Source organism: Aedes albopictus, chromosome 2 (genome assembly GCF_035046485.1).
Source record: "Aedes albopictus strain Foshan chromosome 2, AalbF5, whole genome shotgun sequence".
Lineage (NCBI taxonomy): Eukaryota > Metazoa > Arthropoda > Insecta > Diptera > Culicidae > Aedes > Aedes albopictus.
Genome location: NC_085137.1, coordinates 175,041,415 through 175,063,899, shown reverse-complemented (window position 1 = coordinate 175,063,899; position 22,485 = coordinate 175,041,415). Strand labels below are relative to the sequence as shown.

At 44.5% G+C, this 22,485-nt stretch overlaps 2 protein-coding genes across 13 annotated transcripts in view; one reads left to right on the top strand and one right to left on the bottom strand.

The window, feature by feature from the left end:
• Nucleotides 1-3,442, bottom strand: part of LOC109621307 (uncharacterized) — a 155,261-nt gene extending 151,819 nt beyond the window's left edge. The window contains exons 1-2 of one of the 12 annotated variants that reach the window (XM_062850751.1): nt 3,110-3,442; nt 1,626-2,247 (exon numbers count right to left, since the gene is read on the bottom strand). In XM_062850751.1, coding sequence (XP_062706735.1) covers nt 1,626-1,689 — 64 coding nt within the window. In that variant the 5' untranslated portion in view covers nt 1,690-2,247; nt 3,110-3,442. The remainder of the gene's footprint in view (nt 1-1,625; nt 2,248-3,109) is intronic. The other 11 variants (XM_062850750.1, XM_062850752.1, XM_062850753.1 and 8 more) reach the window with 11 other exon arrangements.
• The window catches only part of LOC109418248 (uncharacterized), a 755,006-nt gene that overhangs the window by 373,975 nt on the left and 358,546 nt on the right, over nt 1-22,485 (top strand). The window lies entirely within an intron of this gene.

Genomic DNA, 22,485 nt, shown 5'->3' with positions numbered 1-22,485 from the left:
CCAGTGTTTCTAGCAGGATCTGACCCCGCTGGTTCGTGAAACGGCTTCCCCATTCCACAGCCCAGGCATTAAAGTCACCCGCTATTACCACCGGCCTTCGCCCTGTTAGCACGGTCGTTAAGCGGTCCAGCATTTGCGTGAACTGCTCGATCGGCCACCGCGGAGGCGCATAAAAGCTACAGAAGAAGACCCCGTTTACTTTGGCGACCACGAAGCCCTCATAGGTAGTAGACACCAACTCCTGAACGGGGTATTTACCCGTCGTCCATATCGCTGCCATTTCTGGACCCATCCGCAACCCAGTTGCCGTTGCTGGCGGGTACTCGATATGGGTCCGCTATGGTGGCGATATCCATCTCCCACTCAGAAACCGCCTGACAAAGCAGTTGCTGAGCCGCATCACAGTGGTTCAGGTTCAGCTGCGTTACCTGCACTGTGATTTGTTGTTCACTGCGGCTTTCTTGAAGGCCGGGCAACTTGGACCACCCGTCGGATGTCTGTTGTTCGAGAATTTCCCGGTATAGAATGCAGGAACGGTGGACTTCTGCAGCTTTGGGCCTTATGACCTTCAGCGCCGCATCGCACGCACAGTTTGCGCCTGTCGGGGCCTTTGCAGTCCCATGACTTGTGTCCTGGTTCCAGACACCTGAAGCAAACCTCTGGTGGCTCGTGGAATGACACACGCACCATCCCACCTTTATGTTTCCTATCTTAACGGACATTTTGACGTCCACCACAGGTAGCTGAACCAAAGCTATCTGTGTCCCTGCTGGCCCTTTCCGTAGCTTAACGGCTGCGGCGGCCACCTGCACATCGCACTGTTGCCGCAGTGCCGTGACGAGCTCTTCCACTTCGGTGATCTCATCAATGTTCTTGACCTTCAATCGGGTAAAAAGATATTAAACAAATTCTCACTCGTAGGCGCATCTTCATACCCGATGTCCTGCAAGGTGGTCTCATGAGTCGAAACGAGTTGCGATCTTCGGCAACATTCATCATTGAGATCTGAAGAATTCAATTTGGCTTTGACCCTATGACTTCGTCCATGTGGTTATTGATTTACAGCGCGGAGAACCTTATTCGAAAATTCTCCATAGTAATTCCCATATAATCCTATTTTGCTTTTGGGCCACCATTAAATCACCACCGAAATGGCTGAAAATTTGACAGGACTCCAGTTTTGCACCAAGGATTGTAATGAACATATGGGAGCTTTGAATTTTAACAAGTTTGAAGTCTGAACTGCCCTAGCGTACATGCTTCCATTTAACCGCGTGTAAAGTGTACGCATATCGCCTCCACTTTTGCATCCTAACATCATATGCGATCGTGTGTTGACTGGACAGGTTCCAATTTGCATGCAGCATTACATTTAACAATTTGACGATCATGAGGCTTATCTGAGTGCTTTTTGACTCAAGATTTTCTAATCCTAAATCACATTGGGTTCACCCGAGCCAGCTTTGCAAAGATTATATTAACGTAGCTTTAAAATTAATAAACGATAACCTTCTTCTACACTCATACCAACTTTTCCCGTTAATACCTGTGCATCTGCTAGGAGAAACAACCATTACCATCTCGCAAGTACTTAAAAGCAAGTTAAGCGGAAATATATTTCTTACCGTTAATTAGTGCTCGTTCATAATTTGCCGTTGGCACACTAACCAGAAACACCACTCCTGGCATCTTCGTTGACGACGGAAGTAGCTGGTTTCGCTACCCCTCTAGAAGCATGCACAACACAACAGCAGCGCACCTTCTGTGCAAACAGGAGCAAGGAGCAACACTTGGCGCGAGGCGATGATACTCTTTTCTTCACACCAAAGCTGTTTTCTTCCTATTCACGCCGCAGGGCAACCAAGGATTAGAGGTACGACTACGCGTCACCAACACTTGTCACAAACACACTCGAGTAAATCCTGTGAGCAGCTCTATTCAGGTGTTTGTGCTTTGGAGAGCCGCTCGGGGATGCTCTTTAGACCCTAGAAGGGGTTAAACTAATCCAAACTGAACAGCCTTCCTCTTAATATGCTGTTGCAATTTTGATTATTACTGTTGCAACCACCACCGCGCCAGATGCAAAGTTCACGTGTCGCCTTGGCCCCTGAACCAGTCTAATGTCCACGAGCGCGTTGCTGAAGTGTACTTGCTCTAGTGGACCCCATTCGAGCGAATACAGAAGGTGATGATGCGCTTTGTTCACTAGCGCTTGCTGGCTGCACTCTGCTGCAACGAACAAGAAGGCTTCGAGGTGTTTATTCTTCACTTCTCGTTCGAGAGTGGGGTGCAATAGTGCATGCTTGCTTGCATGCATGCATGCATGCATGCAGGCAATCCTCCGGTGTAGTTTGCACCGGGATTGTTTAGCTAACAACTTTGCTTAATGTGCACTTAAACCAAACTATCCAACGGAGGGTGAAGTTAATATTCGCCCAACAGAACAGGTTGTAGCTACCGACCAGAAGAGAGCCAGAGCAGAGAGCTGAGACTGAAAGCCCCCTCACCTGGGAAATTGTTTTGCGTTAGTTTAACTTTTCTAACAAGCAAAGTTGCTGCAGTTAGGTTGAGCGATTCTTCTATGGAGCCAATATACTGGTGCTTCCGCAGGATGTGGTTTGTGGACGGCAAAATCTGGACAAGAAGCATATTTTCAATGTGGTTCAATTTCCGATCCAGGAACTTTTCTTAATATATATTTTCTTGATTATCCTAGGCATAGGATATCACTATATACAAATGTAAATTTGTTTAATTGACTCTCAATTAACAACTCAGTATGTTTTGCAAACTCTGTATCGGCCCAGTATTATTAATTCTTCTCAGAGTAAAAGCTGTTCTTCATAAAAATATATCAGAATATTCAAATACATGGTAAACTGTTTATGTTAAAATTCCAACAAATAGAATCCGAGAGACGAACAAGCCAAGGGCTGAAAGTCTCTGTAATATAGCTAAATCAATCAATCAACAAATAGAACCCAGAAAATAATCACAAGTGTCCTTGCCCAGATTTTATTCGAGACAAACACCAGTACGCTCGAAAAATCGAATCGTCATTTCAACTTATCACACTGAATTTCTTCCTTCAACTCATGAAAACACAAACTTTTTCCCAACGCATGACTTCCTCAACCGCAAAAGCAAGACACTAGCCACAAAATTTCGGTTCAAGTGTCATAATCACATCAGCATTTCAAAAACGCTCGAGAAGCTTCACCCGACCGTATGCCACTGACTGGCGACCGAAATCCTGTTTTGTCACATTCCGCAAAAACTACTCAAAAGCCCGTGAAAGTTAAAGACCTCACTCGACCGACCGACCGACCGACCCTAACCACCCTAGACTGAATGACGATTTTCACGGGGTATACGCCGAGCTCTAAATGTTCTACAAAACGGAGATTGGAGATTACTGTCCCAGGCACGGGGCACGGTACGGCAGAGATGATGGGTTATACCCTTCCACATCCGCTGCGCTGGCTGGCTGGCTCGCTGGCCGGTGATAATCAGCAGCTTACAGGCGAGGTTGAATGTTAAGTGACTCCAAGCTGTGGCCTGTGGAGAGGTGCCTTTTCTTTTGAACGGTAGTGTTGCGGCGCGGTCTCTCGAGATGCGAAGCCTGTGTCGGCGTTTTAGAGGGAAAAGGTGCGAAATGTTTTGCTAGGATTAAACGTCCCATCTTCTTTTGATAATGTACATTTGAGAAAACATATTCAATTAACCTTCACGTACCCGACCATCGACAACTCATTTTCAAAATGCTGGCATTTCGTCAATTTTCATCCGATTTTTTTGAAGTCACCCTCAATGGATCATAAGTTGGTGCAAGTTTATTATACTGATGTGGCCATGAAATATCCAGAATTATTCCGGAGATATTCCGGATTGTACTGGGGTCAGGGGGTGGGGGAGAGGTCTGTTTTGCCAGATGACTAAAAGTGATTATTTCGTGTGTTACTGTGTATGAGAGGCCTCCGAGGAACCTGTTCCAGGTGTTCCGAAGCGGCCACATTAGATGATACATACACTTTTTTTTTTTTACTTGTTCGTTTATTTGTTCGTTTATTTGGAAGGCTCGGGCGCCACATGAACATAACTGAGCCGAAATCTTTTGTTTTTACTATGAATTTACATTTTACAATTTATTACTGCCTTAAAACTATGTTAGTTTGGGAAGCCGAAGTACTCGCGGCTGTTTCGAGGTTAAGGATTGAAAAAAAAATTAAATTGGGAAGGAGGGATTTATGGGTTTAAAACTAAATTATTTGCTAACTTATACTAAAACATTGATGGGACAAATTGTCCATATCTGTAACGGAACCAAAAAGAAAAGACTTTATCGGTAGAAAACGACAAGAAGAGGACAAACGGAAGGGGGGTGACAACAGACAGGGGCGAACAACAAAACCAAAAGGCGGACAATGAAAACAAGGAACGTACTACATCAAACTCTGACATCAACACGTTTCAAAAACTGATAAATCAGGTTCATGTATTCCAAATCAAGTCCTGCCAACACTTCTCTAACGGGTTTCTGTTGTTTTCCTCGGACCCGGAGAATTTCATGCAGCTCAGATCTGACCTCATGATACTCATTGCATCCCCACACGACATGTTCGATATCCTGGTAAGCCACACCACAGACACAGAGATTGCTTTCTGAAAGCCCAATACGGAAGGTGTGTGCGTTCAACAAATAGTGGTTGGACATCAACCGACACATCACACGAATGAAATCGCGGCCTAAATCCAACCCTTTGAACCATGGCTTCTTCGACACCTGTGGAATGATGGAGTGCAACCATCTACCCATCTCTCCATCTCTCCATTTGTGTTGCCAGCTGATCAAGGTCTCCTGACGGGCCAATGCAAAAAATTCGTCGAAGGCGATTTGACGCTCGTAAATATCGCCTTCGCTAGCGCCCACCTTAGCCAGAGAGTCCGCTTTCTCATTGCCCGGGATTGAACAATGTGAAGGGACCCAAGCTATGGTGATGATGTATGAGCGTTTGGACAAAGCACTCAAGACTTGGCGTATTCCTTTCAGGAAGTACGCTGAGTGCTTCATCGGTTTCATTGACCGAACAGCCTCCAGAGAGCTTAGACTGTCGGTAAAAATGAAGTAGTGCTCAGGTGGAAGAGTGCGAATGTACTCTAAGGTGTAGTATATAGCCGCGAGCTCAGCAATGTATACCGAACATGGCTTTTGAAGCATGAAGGTGGCGCTATGAAATTCGTTGTAGACACCGAATCCAGTCGAATCATCGGTTTTGGAACCATCTGTGAAGAACTGTCTGGCCCCGCTAACATGCCTGAACTTACTTGCAAAAATTTGTGGAATACCTATGGAACGAAAAGATTCCGGTATACCGGTGATCTCATCCCTCATAGAGAGATCAAAATCCACAAAGGAGCTGTCGAAGTCTGAGAAGTTGTCACGATTGGTGTTAACCGGAGATGGGCTTACCTCCAGCGTCATGTACCAGTAGTACACACTCATAAAACGAGTTTGGGGATTCTGTTCGAGCAGCTTTTCGAAGTTTTCTATGACTAACGGATTCAGAACCTCGCATCGGATGAGGAACCGGAACGACAACTCCGCAAAGCGGTCTGTCAGAGGCTGTACACCAGCAAGTACCTCTAAACTCATTGTGTGAGTCGAGTTCATGCAACCTAACGCGATCCGAAGGCAACGGTACTGAACCCGTTGAAGCTTCAGCAGGTGTGTTTTCGCCGCGGATTGAAAACAGAAGCTACCGTATTCTAAAACCGATAGAATGGTTGTTTGGTACAGCCTGATCAGATCTTCCGGGTGTGCTCCCCACCATGTTCCGGTAATAGTTCGCATAAAGTTGATTCGTTTTTGGCATTTCTGTATCAGATACACAATGTGCTTCCCCCAGGTGCATTTGGAATCGAACCAGACGCCGAGGTATTGTGAAGACATGCTATGAGTGATTGTCTTACCCATCAGAACGAGCGGAAACTTAGCCGGTTTGTGTTTTTTAGAAAAGACAACCATCTCAGTTTTCTCCGGAGAGAACTCGATACCCAGCTTGAGAGCCCAAGTAGACAAATTGTCCAAAGTATCCTGTAGTGGTCCTTGCAGATCGACTGCTATTGATCCCGTTACAGAAACAACACAGTCATCCGCAAGCTGCCTTAACGTGCAGTTTTCCATGAGACATTCATCTATGTCTCTAACATAAAAGTTGTAAAGAAGGGGGCTTAGACATGAACCCTGGGGGAGGCCCATGTAGCTAATTCGTGAAACTGTCAAGTCGCCATGAGCGAAACTCATCTGCTTCTCAAACAGCAAATTATACAAAAAATTGTTCAGAATTGGTGAAAGGCCACTTTCGTGTAGTTTGTCGGAAAGAACATCGACACAAACTGAATCAAAAGCCCCCTTAATATCCAAAAACACTGAACCCATTTGCTGCTTTTGAGCAAAGGCAAGCTGAATTTCTGAAGAAAGCAACGCAAGACAGTCGTTCGTCCCTTTGCCTCTGCGGAAACCGAACTGTGTATCTGACAACATGCCATTCGATTCAACCCATTTGTCCAGTCGAAAGAGAACCATCTTCTCCAACAGCTTCCGTAGACAAGACAACATCGCGATTGGACGGTACGAATTATGATCCGACGCGGGTTTCCCGGGTTTTTGAACAGCTATCACCCTCACTTGTCTCCAGTCATCCGGAACGATGTTGTTATCCATGAACTGATTGAACAAGTTCAACAAGCGCCTCTTAGCGACGTCGGGGAGGTTTTTAAGCAAGTTGAACTTGATTCGATCCATTCCTGGAGCGGAATTGTTACATGAAAGAAGAGCAAGTGAGAATTCAATCATTGAAAACGGCCTATCCATGTCGTCCCTATCGTCGGAAACATCACGAATTATTCGCTCCACGGGCACGGAATCTGGACAAACTTTTTTTGCGAACTTGAGGATCCATCGAGGAGAGCTTTCTCGATCCTCGTTGACCGACGACGCGTTACGCATTCTTCTACCGACGTTCCAAAGAGTTCTCATCGAAGTCTCGCGCGACAAACCCTCGACGAACCGACGCCAGTAACTGCTTTTCTTCGCCTTGATCAAGTTCTTGAACTTGCTTTCAAGGGAAGCGAACCGCTTGAAGTTTTCGACCGAACCGCGTTTCCGAAACTCTTTGAACGCCGCGGATTTCTCGCGATAGATTTCTGTACACTCACTATCCCACCACGGATTCGGGGGTTTCCTACGAACCGACGGACCTGGCACTGGTCGACGTTGTGCCTGAAGCGCGCTACTGAGGATCAGCTCGGACAGAAACCGATACTCTTCCCGCGGTGGAAGGACTTCTACCGATTGCTCACCGTCGATAATTGCTTCTGCGTACTTCTCCCAGTCAATGTGCTTGGTGAGATCGTAGGCGATGTCGATAGATGGAGGTTGATGTGACCCATTGGAAATAGAAACAACAATCGGCAGATGATCACTACCATGAGGATCCTGGATAACCTTCCATGAACACTCCAGTGATAGTGAGCTCGAACAGATTGAGAGGTCTAATCGGCTGTTTCTAGGACTGCCATCTTGAGCTGGAGGTGCCACTCGTGTAACTTCTCCGGTATTCAAAATTGTCATGTTGAAGTCGTCGCAAAGGTCATATATCAAAGTTGAACGGCTGTCATCGTACAGTTCCCCCCAGCCTGTACCATGGGAGTTGAAATCTCCCATGAGCAGCCGAGGCTCGGGCATAACCGAGCAGATGTGGGTGAGATCCCTGCGAGATATTGCAGTTCTCGGTGGAAGATATATGGAGGCAACACTGAGGGTTTTACCTCGGATAGTCACCTCACATGCGACGGCTTCAATGCCTGTCATCGGATGAAAATCGACTCTGTAAAATGAGTGCTGCTTCTTAATCCCTAGAAGCACCCCTCCGTACGAGTCGGATCGATCAAGGCGAATGATATTATAATCGGGAAAAGGTAAGGTTACATCAGGTGTCAGCCATGTTTCGGATAGTGCAAAAACATCGCATTGTAAATTGTTAACTAAAAATTTAAAAACGTCTAATTTCGGTGTAATACTACGACAGTTCCAGTGTAGAACCGAAATCGTATCTTCGACCTCGGTGGTTAAATTAGCCATCGAAAGATACGATTGTCGCAAGGAGGGGCATTTTAGAAATATACATACACTTCAGTCATTTTTTTTCTGTCCCATTCTCTTGAATGCATGAAGATTGATACAGGGGATACTCAAAATAACTGGGATAGGTAAAATTTTCACTTTTCAAAAAATGTTCAACTCGCTGTAACTTTTCGAAAAGAGCATCAAATATTCTCAAATTTTTACTGCAAGTTCATCAACTAGTTGTGTATCAGTGGACAAAATTTGGAAAAGATCGAGCCATTCTACACGAAGTTATAAAGGATCTAGAAAAGGTATAATTTTCCGATAGCCAACTTTGAGCTGTTATATCTCCGTATTCAATGAACCGAATGCAATGAAATTTTGATCATTTATGACTAATATAATGAACTTTGAAAAACAGTTTACTTAGTTAGAAATTATTCATAAAAAAAAAAGTTATGGCTCTTTCATTTATTCTATGTTTCTTTAGTAAATTTATCTATTTTTCATATGCATCCCATAACTTTTTCAATTTAATGCCGGTTGTTTTGTTACTTCCTTTCAAAACATATTCATATTGAAGTCAATTAGAGGGAAATTAAATGAACTATAATTACTATCTTAAATTTTGAAACGATGATGAAGTTTTGGATAAATTGGTGGTATATTATAAAAAATAATTCAATCGTAATAATTTTTTTTCGTGTAAAGAATTTTAAGTTTTGTCAAAAGTTTTTGATAGCTCATTATATAAGTCATAAATGGACAAAATTTCATTGCATTCGGTTCATTGAATCCGGAGATATAACAGCTCAAAGTTGGTTATTGGATAATTATACCTTTTTCTAGAACCTTTATAACTTCATGTAGAATGGCTCGATCTTTTCCAAATTTTGACCACTGATACACAACTAGTTGATGAACTTGCAGTAAAAATTTGAGAATATTTGATGCCCTTTTCGAAAAGTTACAGCGAGTTGAACATTTTTTGAAAAGTGAAAATTTTACCTATCCCAGTTATTTTGAGTATCCCCTGTACATCACACGGCATGTTTTGGTTGCAAATCAGAAATGTCCTCGATGACACCCCCGTGGAACCTATGCTAGATGTTCCGGTGTGGCCATATTCGTTGATACAGACTTCAGTTTGTCGTTTCTGATTCAGTCATTCGAAATCATTATAATTGATGGGTCGCACGGCATGTTTAGGTTGAAAGCCAGAAGTGTTCCCAATGAGGCCCCGCGGAACATGTCACGAGGATCCGGATGGGTCATCTTATTCAAATCTAGTTATCGCAGTTGTTTCACTGTTCACTGCAAAAAAGTTGTTGAAAATCGATGGTTCAAACACAATAACACACGAAATAATCACTTTTAGTCATTTTGGCAACCCCCCTGACCCCAGTACAATCCGGAATATCCCTGGAATGGTTCCGGATAATGCATGGCCACTTGAGTATAATTAACTAGCACCAATTAATGATCGATTGAGGCCGACTTCAAAAAAATCGGTAGAAAAATAACGAAATGCCAGCATTTTGAAAATGAGTGGTCGAGGGTCGGGTACGTGAAGGTTAAGAGCATATCCAAAAATTATGACATGCTGCAATTGCCCCATCCATCCTCTTGTGTTACACTTTATGTAAAGGACCTAATAAATTTTAGATTCTGTCGTCACACTATGCTAGCCACCTCTCTTCTCTCCTCAAAGCGTGGCGTAATTTATGGATGTTTCTTTACTACACAATTTTGCAACAAAACAATTCCAACCTAATTTCAAATTAAATACGTATCATATTTCTAACACTTGTTTTATTTTAGTAGTGCATTTTTTTCCATTTTGGGCATTTCTACTTAAATCTTATGCAATTCAGCATCATAATTTCAATTTTATGCAACTTATTTCAGTATCATTATGGACAACTATTGAATACTGATTCATTAAGTATACAACTGAAATCAATTTCATAATAAAAGTTACATAGTGGTCCCATGGCGCCCTTGGCAAGCATCCAGGTTGGCACCCTTTTTTTTTTCTTTTTTTTTATAGAAAGAGGAAATCTACATTTACAGATATCCGAGAGGTGGGTCCTCAGGTGATGTGGAGTCAACACTAAAACCTCTTTCTCTCTCTCTCTTCCTTACCTTCGCGGTACGCCCGTTAGGGATGATTTCGAGAAGGGTGATGACTTCGTACAATGAGTACACTCTAATGGTAAGCGTTCCACCTTAAGTTGTTCACTCTTCCCCGGAGGTTCGGGCCCTGGCTAGTACTTAGATTACCCGTTGGGCTCAAGCTCCTGGATGGGGAAAGGGAGCCAACTCAACTAGCTGTTGTTCGGCTCGCCATTTTCTCTATAGTTCAAGGACAATTCGAGATACCGTGGAAGAAACGGCATCCCACTTGTCCTCCCCCGTACACATCCTTTCAACAATGTTGTCAGGAGTGATATCGCTACCGCATACCTCCTGCATACTCGACCCTTGCTCCACGAAGCGTGGGCATTCAAAGAGCACATGCTCCACGGTCTCGTCGCAGTCTGCACACTCCGGACACGTAGGAGAGCCTGCATGTCCGAATCTGTACAGATACCACCTAAAGCACCCATGGCCTGACAGAAATTGTGTTAAGGCGAAACTAGAAGCATTTTCTCATTTTTTCGGTTTTTGATTTTTTATTAAATAACGAAGCAATATTTTCAAAATCGGTTTTCGTGCACATGTAGGGTATGGATCAAGGTATCTTCTCAATTTTGTTGAGGTGGAAAATGTTTTCCATGTTTGCAAAAACCATTTTTTTGTGAAATTTTGTTCAAAAATGGTTTCTGCAAAAACGAAAAACATTTTCCACTACAAAAAAAATCAGAAGATACCTTGATCCATACTCTACATGTGCACGAAAACCGATTTTGAAAATATTGCTTCGTTATTTAATAAAAAATCAAAAACCAAAAAGTGAGGAAATGCTTCCAGTTTCGCCTTAAGTGAAAATTCACCTCGTCGTAGGGCCTGCTCGTCCACTTGGACACGCTCGGTATGAGCCTGTATGTCCATCTACCCTTGTTGATGACCAATCCCTCTGCCATTTCAACATCGATGATGTTATGGCAATCTGTCTCGCGCCTCTTGTGCCGCGTCTCGCAAGGCACTCCTCGTCCTCTGACACCACAAGTGCTATGGGCATCATACCCGCCAGCACGCATACCGCGTCCTTCGACACCGACGCTAAGGCCCATCAACCTGTGCGTACTTTCGAGCCGCTCTACGTTTCGCTTGACCACTAGCGCGCTCGACCATGCAGCAACGCCATACCGTAGTATGGAGACAGCTACTGTCGCGAGAAGTCTACGCTTACTCGAGACTATTGCCGAGCTATTTGACATTGTCTTCGATAGTGCCATAATCGCCATGCTTGCCCTCTTGCAAGCATATTTCACGTGGCTGCCAAAGTTCAGCTTATTATCGATCATGACTCCGAGATGCTTCCGAGCGCTTGGAGTTGATCGCGGACCCGCTTGTGGTGACCACCGCATGTTGTTCGGACTTGCGGTTGTTCACCACCACCATTTCCATCTTGTGGTGTGCGAGTGCCAGTTGACGAGACCTCCAGTCTTCGATTATGCCAATAGTAAGTGTTGAAATCGCAGTAGCATTGAAGATCACAGTAGCAGTTGATCATTCTTACGATTACTCCTAATTGTAATTTGTCATTCTTCAATAAACGTTCCTAGAAGCTAGACGCATCTTATGGTCATGGGCCCAGTCACGCAATAACTGCGAAGGACCAAAGGACCGAGGAACGGAAGTTTGCTGAAATCAGAAGCCCTCGTTGGAAAAGTTTGGAAGCAGTTCTTTCCTTGGAGAATCCGAAGAGTCGAACGATGGCAAGCAGCGCGAAGAAGGCTGGCATTGTGCAGTTCGCTGGTGAGGGATTCGATACGTGGAAGTTCCGGGTTGATACCCAACTTTCTGCGCATGGAGTACGGGACATTCTCGAAGAAGACGTTCCAGTGGAAACGGCTACTGAAGCGGTCAGGAGGACATTCCGGGAGAAGGATGAAAAGGCAAAGGCTTTGTTGGTGTCTTTTATAGCGGACAGCCACCTGGAATACGTCCGGGACAAGGCAACTGCCAGAGCTATGTGGCAGTCGTTGACGGAAACAGGGGATGCGCCGCGCAAACGTATATTCGGCGATCGTTGGCAATGCTGCGGATGGAGGAAGGATGCGCTCTCAAGGACCATTTTCGCAGATTCGACGGGCTCGTGAGGCAGCTGAAGGACGCAGGAGTGAAGCTAACGGAGTTGGACCAGGTCAGCCAATTGTTCATTTCGTTGCCATGCTCGTACGACGTCGTAACTACGGCAATGGAGAACGTTGAAGAAAAACATCTCACCATGGCAACCGTGAAAAGTCGATTGTTGGCGGAGGAACAAAAGCGAATCGGCCGAGATTCAAGTGATGACGCAACAAAGCAATACGGAAGCCAAGTACTAGCTGCAAGAGCGGAAAAGCCGAAGAAAAATATTCACAACACCAAACCAAAGTTTTCTGGTAAGTGTTACGAATGTGGAGCTTTTGGCCACAAGCGGTCAGCGTGTCCGAAAATGAAAGAATCTCGAGTACGGGCACAAGCAGCTGAAGTCCCAATGGATCGTGAGGTTGCTCTGGTTGCATCATCGGACTGTTGTGGCGAGAAACGAAAGGTTGTATGGATCCTTGATTCGGGTGCCAGCCGGCATATGGCCAAGGAAGCAGGATTTTTTTTGGTAAGTTGGAGACGCTAGCTGGACCTGTAACAATTGAAAGCGCTATGAAAAATGGTAAGCTGCAAGGCTTCAAGCAAGATATAGTCAGAGGATTTGTTTCCACGGGAAGCGGTCAGGTACGTTTGGCCATAAGCAACGTGTTGTACGTCCCTAACTTGAAGTTCAACCTATTGTCGCTGGGGGCGTTGATGTATGTTGGAGCCAACGTTAAATTTGAAGAGGATCGTGATATTCTCACCAAAGATGGTGAAATCATCGGAGAAGCCATAAAGCAAGGTAACCTGTACTCTAGCCTGTACTATTTGACAATGGATGTGGTAACTTCAGGGACTGCATCAGTATCTGAGTCTGCCGGAGAAACCAATAAGCAGGATTTGTGGCACAAGCGCTACGGTCATTCTGTCATTCTGTGTCATTCTGTGAGACGTGTGCTGAAGCCAAACTCGTACGATCACCGTTCAATGGATCGAGGCATCCGACCAGCAGGCCGCTGGAAAGAGTCCATACAGACGTGTGCGGAAAAATTACGCCGACTACATTTGATGGTTGCCAGTACTTCGTGACGTTCTTGGATGACTTTACGCATTTTGCTGTTGTGTACCTTATGAAGAAAAAAGACCAAGTGTGTGAATACTTCAAGAACTTTTTTTTTTTTTTTTTTTTTTTTTTTTTTTTTTTTTTTTTTTTTTTTTTTTTTTTTTTTTTACGAGTTCTGTGACGAAGTGAATCGAATCACACTCCCAGAAGGATACATAATGATCTCTCTGGATGTGACATCTCTATTCACGAACGTACCACGGCACCTGGTCACGAGAAATATCATCCAACGGTGGAAGGAGGTAAACACCCATATAAATCTGGACCTGTTTTTGGAGATAGTCGAATATTGCATGGAGGCTAGCTATTTCTGTTTCGAAGGGCAGTACTACAAACAGGTATTTGGGACGGCCATGGGAAGCCCGTTGTCGCCGATCGCGGCGGATATTGCATTGGATTCCGTAATTGCTCAAGCTATGAGATCTCTACCGTTCGAGATTACGATATTCCGAAAATACGTGGACGACATATTCATGGCGATACCACGGAACACCGAGCAACAAGTCCTGCAGGCATTCAATGACGTCGAACCGAGAATCCAGTTCACCATCGAAACCGAGAAGGAGCAGAAGCTAGCATTCTTGGATTTAACGGTCATCCGAAATGCAGATCAAAGCCTGACAACGGAGTGGTATGCTAAACCTATAGCATCAGGGCGCCTGCTCAACTACAAGTCGTTCCATCAATGCAAACACAAGATTAACGTAGCCAAAAACTTTATTCATAGAGTCTGGTACCTCACACGCAATAAAACCACTGTAGAGATAGCGCAGATCATTCACCAGCATCTCACACTGAACAACTACCCCAGGCAATTGATCAACCGACTACTCAACCTGTATGGGAACAAACGACAACTAAGTTCTCTAACACAACGTCTCCCAACACTCGTAGCAGCCACCACCCCGCCCAGCCGACCATCATGCCAGCAATCACCCACACCACCCTCACTGATCGAAATCACCGATGATGCACCAGACAACACCCAAAGCCGACCATCTCGCCAGCCTCCCACTCCGCCAGCCATTCTGCCAGCCGTGCCCACACCCCCACTCTGTACACAACCAAGCACCTCGAACCAGATACAGCAACAACAACCGGAATCACCCTGCCTCCAACCTACTGCAAGTTCCATCGACGTCAATGAGCACCAAACATCAGCAGATCCAAACCGCAGAATCAATGATCCCTCCAGAAGCACCGAAACCATAACAGAACAACCTGAAACAACAAAAATCGATAAAATTTATAGAGCCATACCATATATACCTGCACTTTCTCAGCGAATTACTAAAATTTTGGCTAGGGACTATTCCAATATAGCAATCGCAACAAAACAGACCCGTTTGATCAAAAATCTTCACACACAGGTAAAGCACCCGGTAAATAAAGATGATATTAGCAATGTCATCTACAAAATACCGTGCAACAACTGCGATAGTTGCTATATTGGAATGACCACAAACACTTTAAGGAAACGATTAGCAGGCCACCGATCCAATATAAACAGATTAGAAAAACTGACCAATGACAACAATACTAACACAGAAATAGCCAAAACATCACTGATAGAAACAACAACAGCACTAATACAGCATTGTATAGAGACAGATCACAGATTCAATCTAGAACACACACAAATAATAGACCATAGCTACAGACAGTCCACACTCCCATTTTTAGAGATGTGTCACATCACCAACACTAACCATACAATCAATAGACGTACCGATATAGACAGACTCAGTACAACATACGCAGCAGTGTTGCACGACATTAAAAGTAGGAATGAACGAAACGAAACCACTACGGGAGATAGCATAGATGAGAGGGAATCAATTACTCCAATAGGGCACAGTAACCAGTCCATAAGTTGAGATAAAGAAGGACTGAAAGACAGAAAGATTGCGCCATTGCCAGTGAAAGTTGTGCGGTGAGAAAAGTGGAAGATTTTATAGTGTAAGATTTAATATCAGATTAGCGGGAACCATTTCATAATGAAACCGAATTTAAATTTACAGCATGTACCGTATATCATCAAACCCGACAGTTACAGTTAGACCAAACATTAGACAAATAACGACACTAGTATTGTAAGTAACAGAAACCAGACATTCCACACACAATTAATTCGAACAAATGTTAAATTAAATTTTAGTACCCCCTGAGGAAGACACCCACCAAGTGTCGAAACGTTGGGTTAATATATAACGTCGTTGGTTTAATAAAGACTGCGTAGCCGAAAAACTATAAATTAAACCCTACAGTCGATCAATTACCAGTACTTCAAGAACTTTCAAGCAATGGCCACCGCCTGGTTTGGTGTCCAGATAGCAGCTTTGAGGTGTGACCTTGGGCGTGAATACTTCAGCATAGAACAATTGGCGTACTACGAGAAGCATGGCCAGGTGGAGTCAACAGTAGGGTATACGCCTTAACATAATGGAGTTGCTGAACGATTTAACAGGACTGTTACTGAAAACATGCGAAGGTTTTTGATTGAATCTGGAGCTCCAAAATATCTCTGGGGTGAAGCACTGTACAACGCTGTATACGTAACGAACCGAAGTCCGACAGAAGCGCTTGGAGTGAAGAAGACACCAGCAGAGATGTAGCATGGCGAAAAACCAATTGTTGAGAAGCTGCGAGTATTCGGGAGTTTGACATTCTACTGGATTCCGAAACAGAAGAGGAACAAACTCGATCCAACTGGAAAGCGGTGTGTAATGCTTGGATACTCCCCATGTGGATATCGATTGTGGGACCTAAAGGCGCATAAACAGTTTGTGGCACGAGACGTAAAATGCAACGAATTCGAGTTTCCATTCAAGACCCAAGTGACACAAATGAGTGGGTGTCTGACTGAACAGATAATCCCACTGAGAGTTCCTCAACCGGAAGAGCCAGAGGGGACGGCTTGGCAGTTCAAGATGACGAGCCTGAAGATCAAGTCGAAACTGCTCCTGACAATAATGCGATCGATTTTTTTATTCCTTGTAGGGTATCTAAGGGGCTGTCCATAAACCACGTGGTCATTTTTTTGGGACTTTTCAACCCCCCCCCCCCCTCGCGTGGTCATTAGTCCATACAAATTGTTTTATATGTCCATACAAAATGGTCATTGGCCGAACCCCCCCCCCCCTAAATGACCACGTGGTTTATGGACAGCCCCTAAGTCACTGCGACCAGTTGATAGATCTATTGTGACATATGCCCCATTTTTATTTAGCTTTGTCAAGTCGACGTATCACCATTGGTATTGGTAATAATCAGACTTTGACCAGAAGCGATATCCCAACACGGTGCCACACTTCGAATGAATTGGACCACCGTATTTGGGTTTGTCCTCCAGACATCAAAGGGTTCTATTAGCCCTTTGTCGAAGAACCTAATTCTTTTAGTTATAACTGCCGGACAACGGCATAACAAGTGCTCCGAGTCTTCTGTATCTATGCCGCACAAGCGACATACATTATCTTGAAGTTTTCCAATAACCTTCAGATGATACCGGCTCGGACAATGACCTGTTAAGAGGCCAGTTAAAGTACTAATATCTTTTTTGGAAAGTTCCAGAATTTTGCGAGTGTTTGCAACGTTTGGCTTTATAAAACGCTTAGACTGCCTCGCAGTTGTGGTGTTCTCCCAAATGGATTTTATTTTCTGCTGTTCCCAAGCTTTAAACTCCATTCTGAGAGAACATCCAGAAATGCTACAAAATGGTTCAGGACCTATGAATTGATGAGACGATCCAAGTCTTGCTAGCATATCGGCTTGCTCGTTTCCTTCAATTCCGTAATGTCCTGGAACCCAAAACAGCTTCACCTGATTGCGGCGAGCTAATTGCTGAAGTGATTGGATACACTCCCAAACATGTTTTGAAGTGCATGATGCTGATTTCAAAGCATTTAGTGCTGCTTGACTATCAGACATTATGCAAATTTTTGAATGCCTGTAATTTCTACGTAAGCAGATACTAATAATGCGATCGATAGCCACCAGGATGATGTGTCGGAGCATGAGGGGGAAGGAGAAGAAATGGCAGAAAGGCACGCTTGGTGGCGAAAGGTTTTCTGCAGCGACGGCACATCTATTATGAGAAGACGTTTGCACCGGTTGCCAAGCTAAGTACCATCCGGACAGTGTTGGCTGTTGCTAACACACGCGATTTCGAAATTCACCAAATGGATGTTCGAACGGCATTTTTGAACGGAGCATTGGCAAAGACAGTCTACATGGGGGTTCCTCAAGGCGTTCGGTCGAAACCTGGCGAAGTGTGTCTGTTGAAACGATCACTCTATGGACTAAAACAATCTCCAAGGTGTTGGAACAACCGTATCAATGGTTTTCTTCAAGAGTTTGTTCGTACGCGACATGACTATTGTTTGTACGTGCGCCAGCAAGCAGAGGAAACGGTGTATATCGTGGTCTATGTGGACGACCTATTGATTGCAGCAAAAACTAAAGCGGCAGTGGGCAGGATCAAGCAGATGTTCAAGACGGAATTTGAAATGGCTGATATGGGTCCAGGGTCCATTGCATCATTTTTTGGGCATCAAGATAGAGAGAGATCGTTCGACTGGTACCATGAAGCTTTCCCAAACCGGCCTCATCGACAAGATGTTGCAGCGATTCGAAATGCAGGATTGCAAACCGTGCAAAACACCAGCTGAAGTGCGACTGCAGCTGACACTAGCCAATGGAGACGGTCGGTATCCGTACAGAGAGCTTATCGGCAGCTTGATGTATATTATGATGGGGACTCGACCAGACTTGTGCTTCATGGATGGATTTCTATCGAGGTATCAAGACGCAGCGAGGCCTAAACACTGGAAACATGCAAAAAGAGTTCTTCCTTACTTGCAAGGTACCAAGCATCAGGGACTGTTATACGCCAGGAACCCACACAAGGCACCTACGGAAGGCTTCGTTGATGCGGACTATGCTGGGGACGAATCGGATCGAAAGTGTGTTTCTGGATATCTCGTGAAGGTGTTCGGCTGTACAGTTATTTGCAGGCTTGTCCGCACCGCTCTGTCAATTTACACCATCGAACACATCATACATTAGAAATATTTTCATATTATCAGATAGAAGGATGTCCTAAATGTCATTTCGAACTGTCAAAAAACCGCACCGCAGAGCCGCACGGACCATTCAAAGTGAAATTCACTGGAGTGTTTTCACCCGGGTGAAAATCTTTTTGCGCGCTCCGTGTGGCTCAGCGGTGCGGTTTTTTGACAGTTCGAAATGACATTTAGGATATTTCAACATCCTTCTATCTGATAAGATGAAAATATTTCTAATATATGATGTGTTTGATGGTGTGAATTCAAAGAGCAGAATTTTCATGCGCTCAGTGCGGACAAGCCTGGTTATTTGGTCTTCGAAAATGCAAGCAACGGTAGCTATGCCATCAACAGAGGCGGAATATGTGGCAATGAGCAGCTGCATCAGCGAGATACTCTGGATGGGTGGCATGATGACTGACCTGTTTGAATCCAATAATCTGTAACCTGTTCCAGTATTCGAAGATAACCAGGGAGCTATCGCAATGGCTAAAAAGGAAGAAACCAAACGGGTAAAACACATCGACGTGAAATTTCATTTTATCCGAGATGCTGTCGCCGATGGACGAATCCAGCTGGTTTACATCCATTCCAAACAACAAGAGGCGGACATTTTGACCAAATCGTTAGCTGCGCCTTTATTCCTGGAGTTGAAACAGAAGATTGGACTACACATAATCAACTGAGAGGGGGTGTTGAAATCGCAGTAGCATTAAAGATCACAGTAGCAGTTGATCATTCTTACGTTTACTCCTTATTGGGTAATTCTCGCTGAGACCGGCCCACTATTTACACCTTGTCTTCAAAAATGTTTAAGGTGTCGATTTTCTGGAAGCCCTCGCCTAAAAAGTAAGAAAAACGCATTTGATTACTCAAATTGATGGACCCCCCGTTAGTTAGAGCCACAACAATTTTTGCAGACCCCTCGATTTGGATCAAATGGTGGCTCACTCAAACCGTTATAACTCGAAAGTTTCTCCAACAACCACCTCAAAACGAATTGTTGTTGAAAAGAGGAAAGATAGAGCTACTATTTACAATAATAAAAAGTTGGGTCGGCCATATTGATTTTGGCCGCCATCTTGGATTTTTATACCAAAACATTTTTTTCACCATAAGGGCAACCACCGATTTTCAAATTTTTTGCATCAATTGAAAGCTGGGACATTTATACATAACATATCAAAAAATTAGAGATGTCTTTTTCTTCTTTCAAAAGTTATCTGCAGTTTTGTAAATCATGCCACTTTTGCGCACTGGGCCCGGTGCCGACCGTTTACATAAATGCAGCGTTATTTAACAGTGTTTACGAACACGAATTTGAATTCTGAACCCACTAATGGAAAGCTGAAGGTTTAAGCTTTTCAAAACACTTAAAAAGTTATGAAAACAATGCCCGCATTATTGAGAAACAGTCAAAAACGGAAACGAACCTCCGATTTGGCCAAATTTTGCGACACGCGCCTTTGTGTATACATGTAGGCGTAATCTCGGATGCTGTTGCATGTCGTTGCCGGTGCGCATGGAAATGTATGGAAAAAACGCGGCCTAATTTACAAAACTGCAGATAACTTTTGAAAGAAGAAAAAGACATCTCTAATTTTTTGATATGTTATGTATAAATGTCCCAGCTTTCAATTGATGCAAAAATTTTGAAAATCGGTGGTTGCCCTCATGGTGAAAAAAACGTTTTGGTATAAAAATCCAAGATGGCGGCCAAAATCAATATGGCCGACCCAACTTTTTATTATTGTAAATAGTAGCTCTATCTTTCCTCTTTTCAACAACAATTCGTTTTGAGGTGGTTGTTGGAGAAACTTTCGAGTTTTAACGGTTTGAGTGAGCCACCATTTGACCAAAATCGAGGGGTCTGCAAAAATTGTTGTGGCTCTAACTAACGGGGGGTCCATCAATTTGAGTAATCAAATGCGTGTTTCTTACTTTTTAGGCGAGGGCTTTCAGAAAATCGACACCTTAAACATTTTTGAAGACAAGGTGTAAATAGTGGGCCGGTCTCAGCGAGAATTACCCATTGTAATTTGTCATTCTTTAATAAACGTTCCTAGAAGCTAGACGCATCTTTAGTAAGAAATCAAAGCTTGTTTTTCTCAGAGATGGCACCACCACATTAAAAGTAAAATCATTTTTCTTGTATGGACAAATCTGTGGCTTGCACTTGTTCCGCATCGTACCAATTATCGTGCAAATTAGAAACATAATCATTATCCCTACGCGTTTCTTCTGCATTCATTGCAGTAACAGAGAACTGATTACATCATCATACAAATTTCAAGTTGTTAACTTCTTTTTTCCTGACTGGGCATTCACCACTCGTGTTGCGCATGATGTTTCGAGTGGATAGGTGCCAGGCAGCGCCGCTGTATGTGAAAAACACGTGGAACACGAGCGCCGTCTACGATCGCATAGCGTAACCTTCGCTGTTACTTTACACTGTTATCACGTTTACCACATTTATCAGAAAAGCGCTTCTGCCGGCACTCTAGCATAAACGCAGCTGATTGCTTCCCATTGCATGCGCCGCTTTAAGTTCTACTTCCTCTATCGACTTGCCGTATACCGTAAGCGGAAATGTCATCGGAAAAGCCGACCAGCTTTACGCCCGGTGGAAGTGTGAGCCTCAATACGCCATCGTACGCCGCGTTCCATAGTACCGGGTCCAAGATTGACCCTTATGGTACTCCCGCGGTGATGTTGAACCTCTTTTCGCCCTCATCAGTGTCATAGAATAGCACCCTATTCGGGAAATAGCTTTCCAGTATCCGGCGTAAGCTATCCGGAACTCCTTGGTGTTGAATGGCGCATTCAATGGCGGCCCAGCTGACGCTATTGAACGCATGCTTCACATCCAATGTGACTACCGCGCAGTAACGAATTCCTCTACGCTTTTTTTGGAACGCTATCTTGGCCGCTTCGGTTACGGCCATAATAGCGTCCACCGTCGATCGACCTTTCCGGAAGCCAAACTGGTTATCCGAGAGCCCAGAGTCGTCTGGTTTCTCGGTATAGACGAGTAGCCTCGACAGAATGATTCGCTCCAACAGTTTCCCGAAGGTGTCCAGAAGGCAGATTGGTCTGTATGCCGACGGGTCGCCAGATGGTTTCCCGTGTTCGGGCAACAGAACCAATCATTGCCTTTTCCACCTCTCCAGAAATTCGCCTCTGTCCAGGCACATCTGCATAGCCATTCTGAACATATCAGGGCATGCCTCGACTTAATGGCTACCGTCCGGACTCGGAGCCTTGTTCAACTTGGGTAACTTCGCAGTTACGATGAGCTCATCGTTCGTCACTGGGGCTACCTCCCCTTGGTCGGTTCGGCCAGGGGAGGGGGGTGTCAGCCCATGGTCTGATATCGTGGCGCGGGAACAGCGTTTCCACGATCCTCTGCAGCATCTCGGGTGAACGTTCCAAGGGCGCTGACGCTCCTTTCGTTTTAACCATGCTCGTTTCGTGTTTTAATCTCTTTGTTCAAGCCCAGTTTAGCCGCCCTGTAGACCTCACCTCTTTCCGTTCTACCCTCATCGGTACGTTTGCATCCTCCTCCTATCTTAGACAGGACACTCTGAGCTCTGCGATTTCTGGACACCACCAGCATACCGGTTTCCGTCCATTTGGGTAGCGCACGCCTAGGCATCGTAGCATCGCACGCACGGCTTTGAGATCCGACTAGATCTTCACTGGACAGATCATCGATGTTAACCTCCATAAGCAGTCTTTTGACAAATGACGGCTTATCGAAGAGCGAGGTCAGCCATCCTCGGTGGCTGTCGATGACCTTCGGATGCGTCCTCCTTCCACCATGCTCCACCATATATCGTACCGCCAGGTGGTCACTGTATGTGAACCCATCGTCGACCCTCCAGTCTGAGCTAGGGTTTAAACCCAGGCTTCAGAAGGTCACGTCA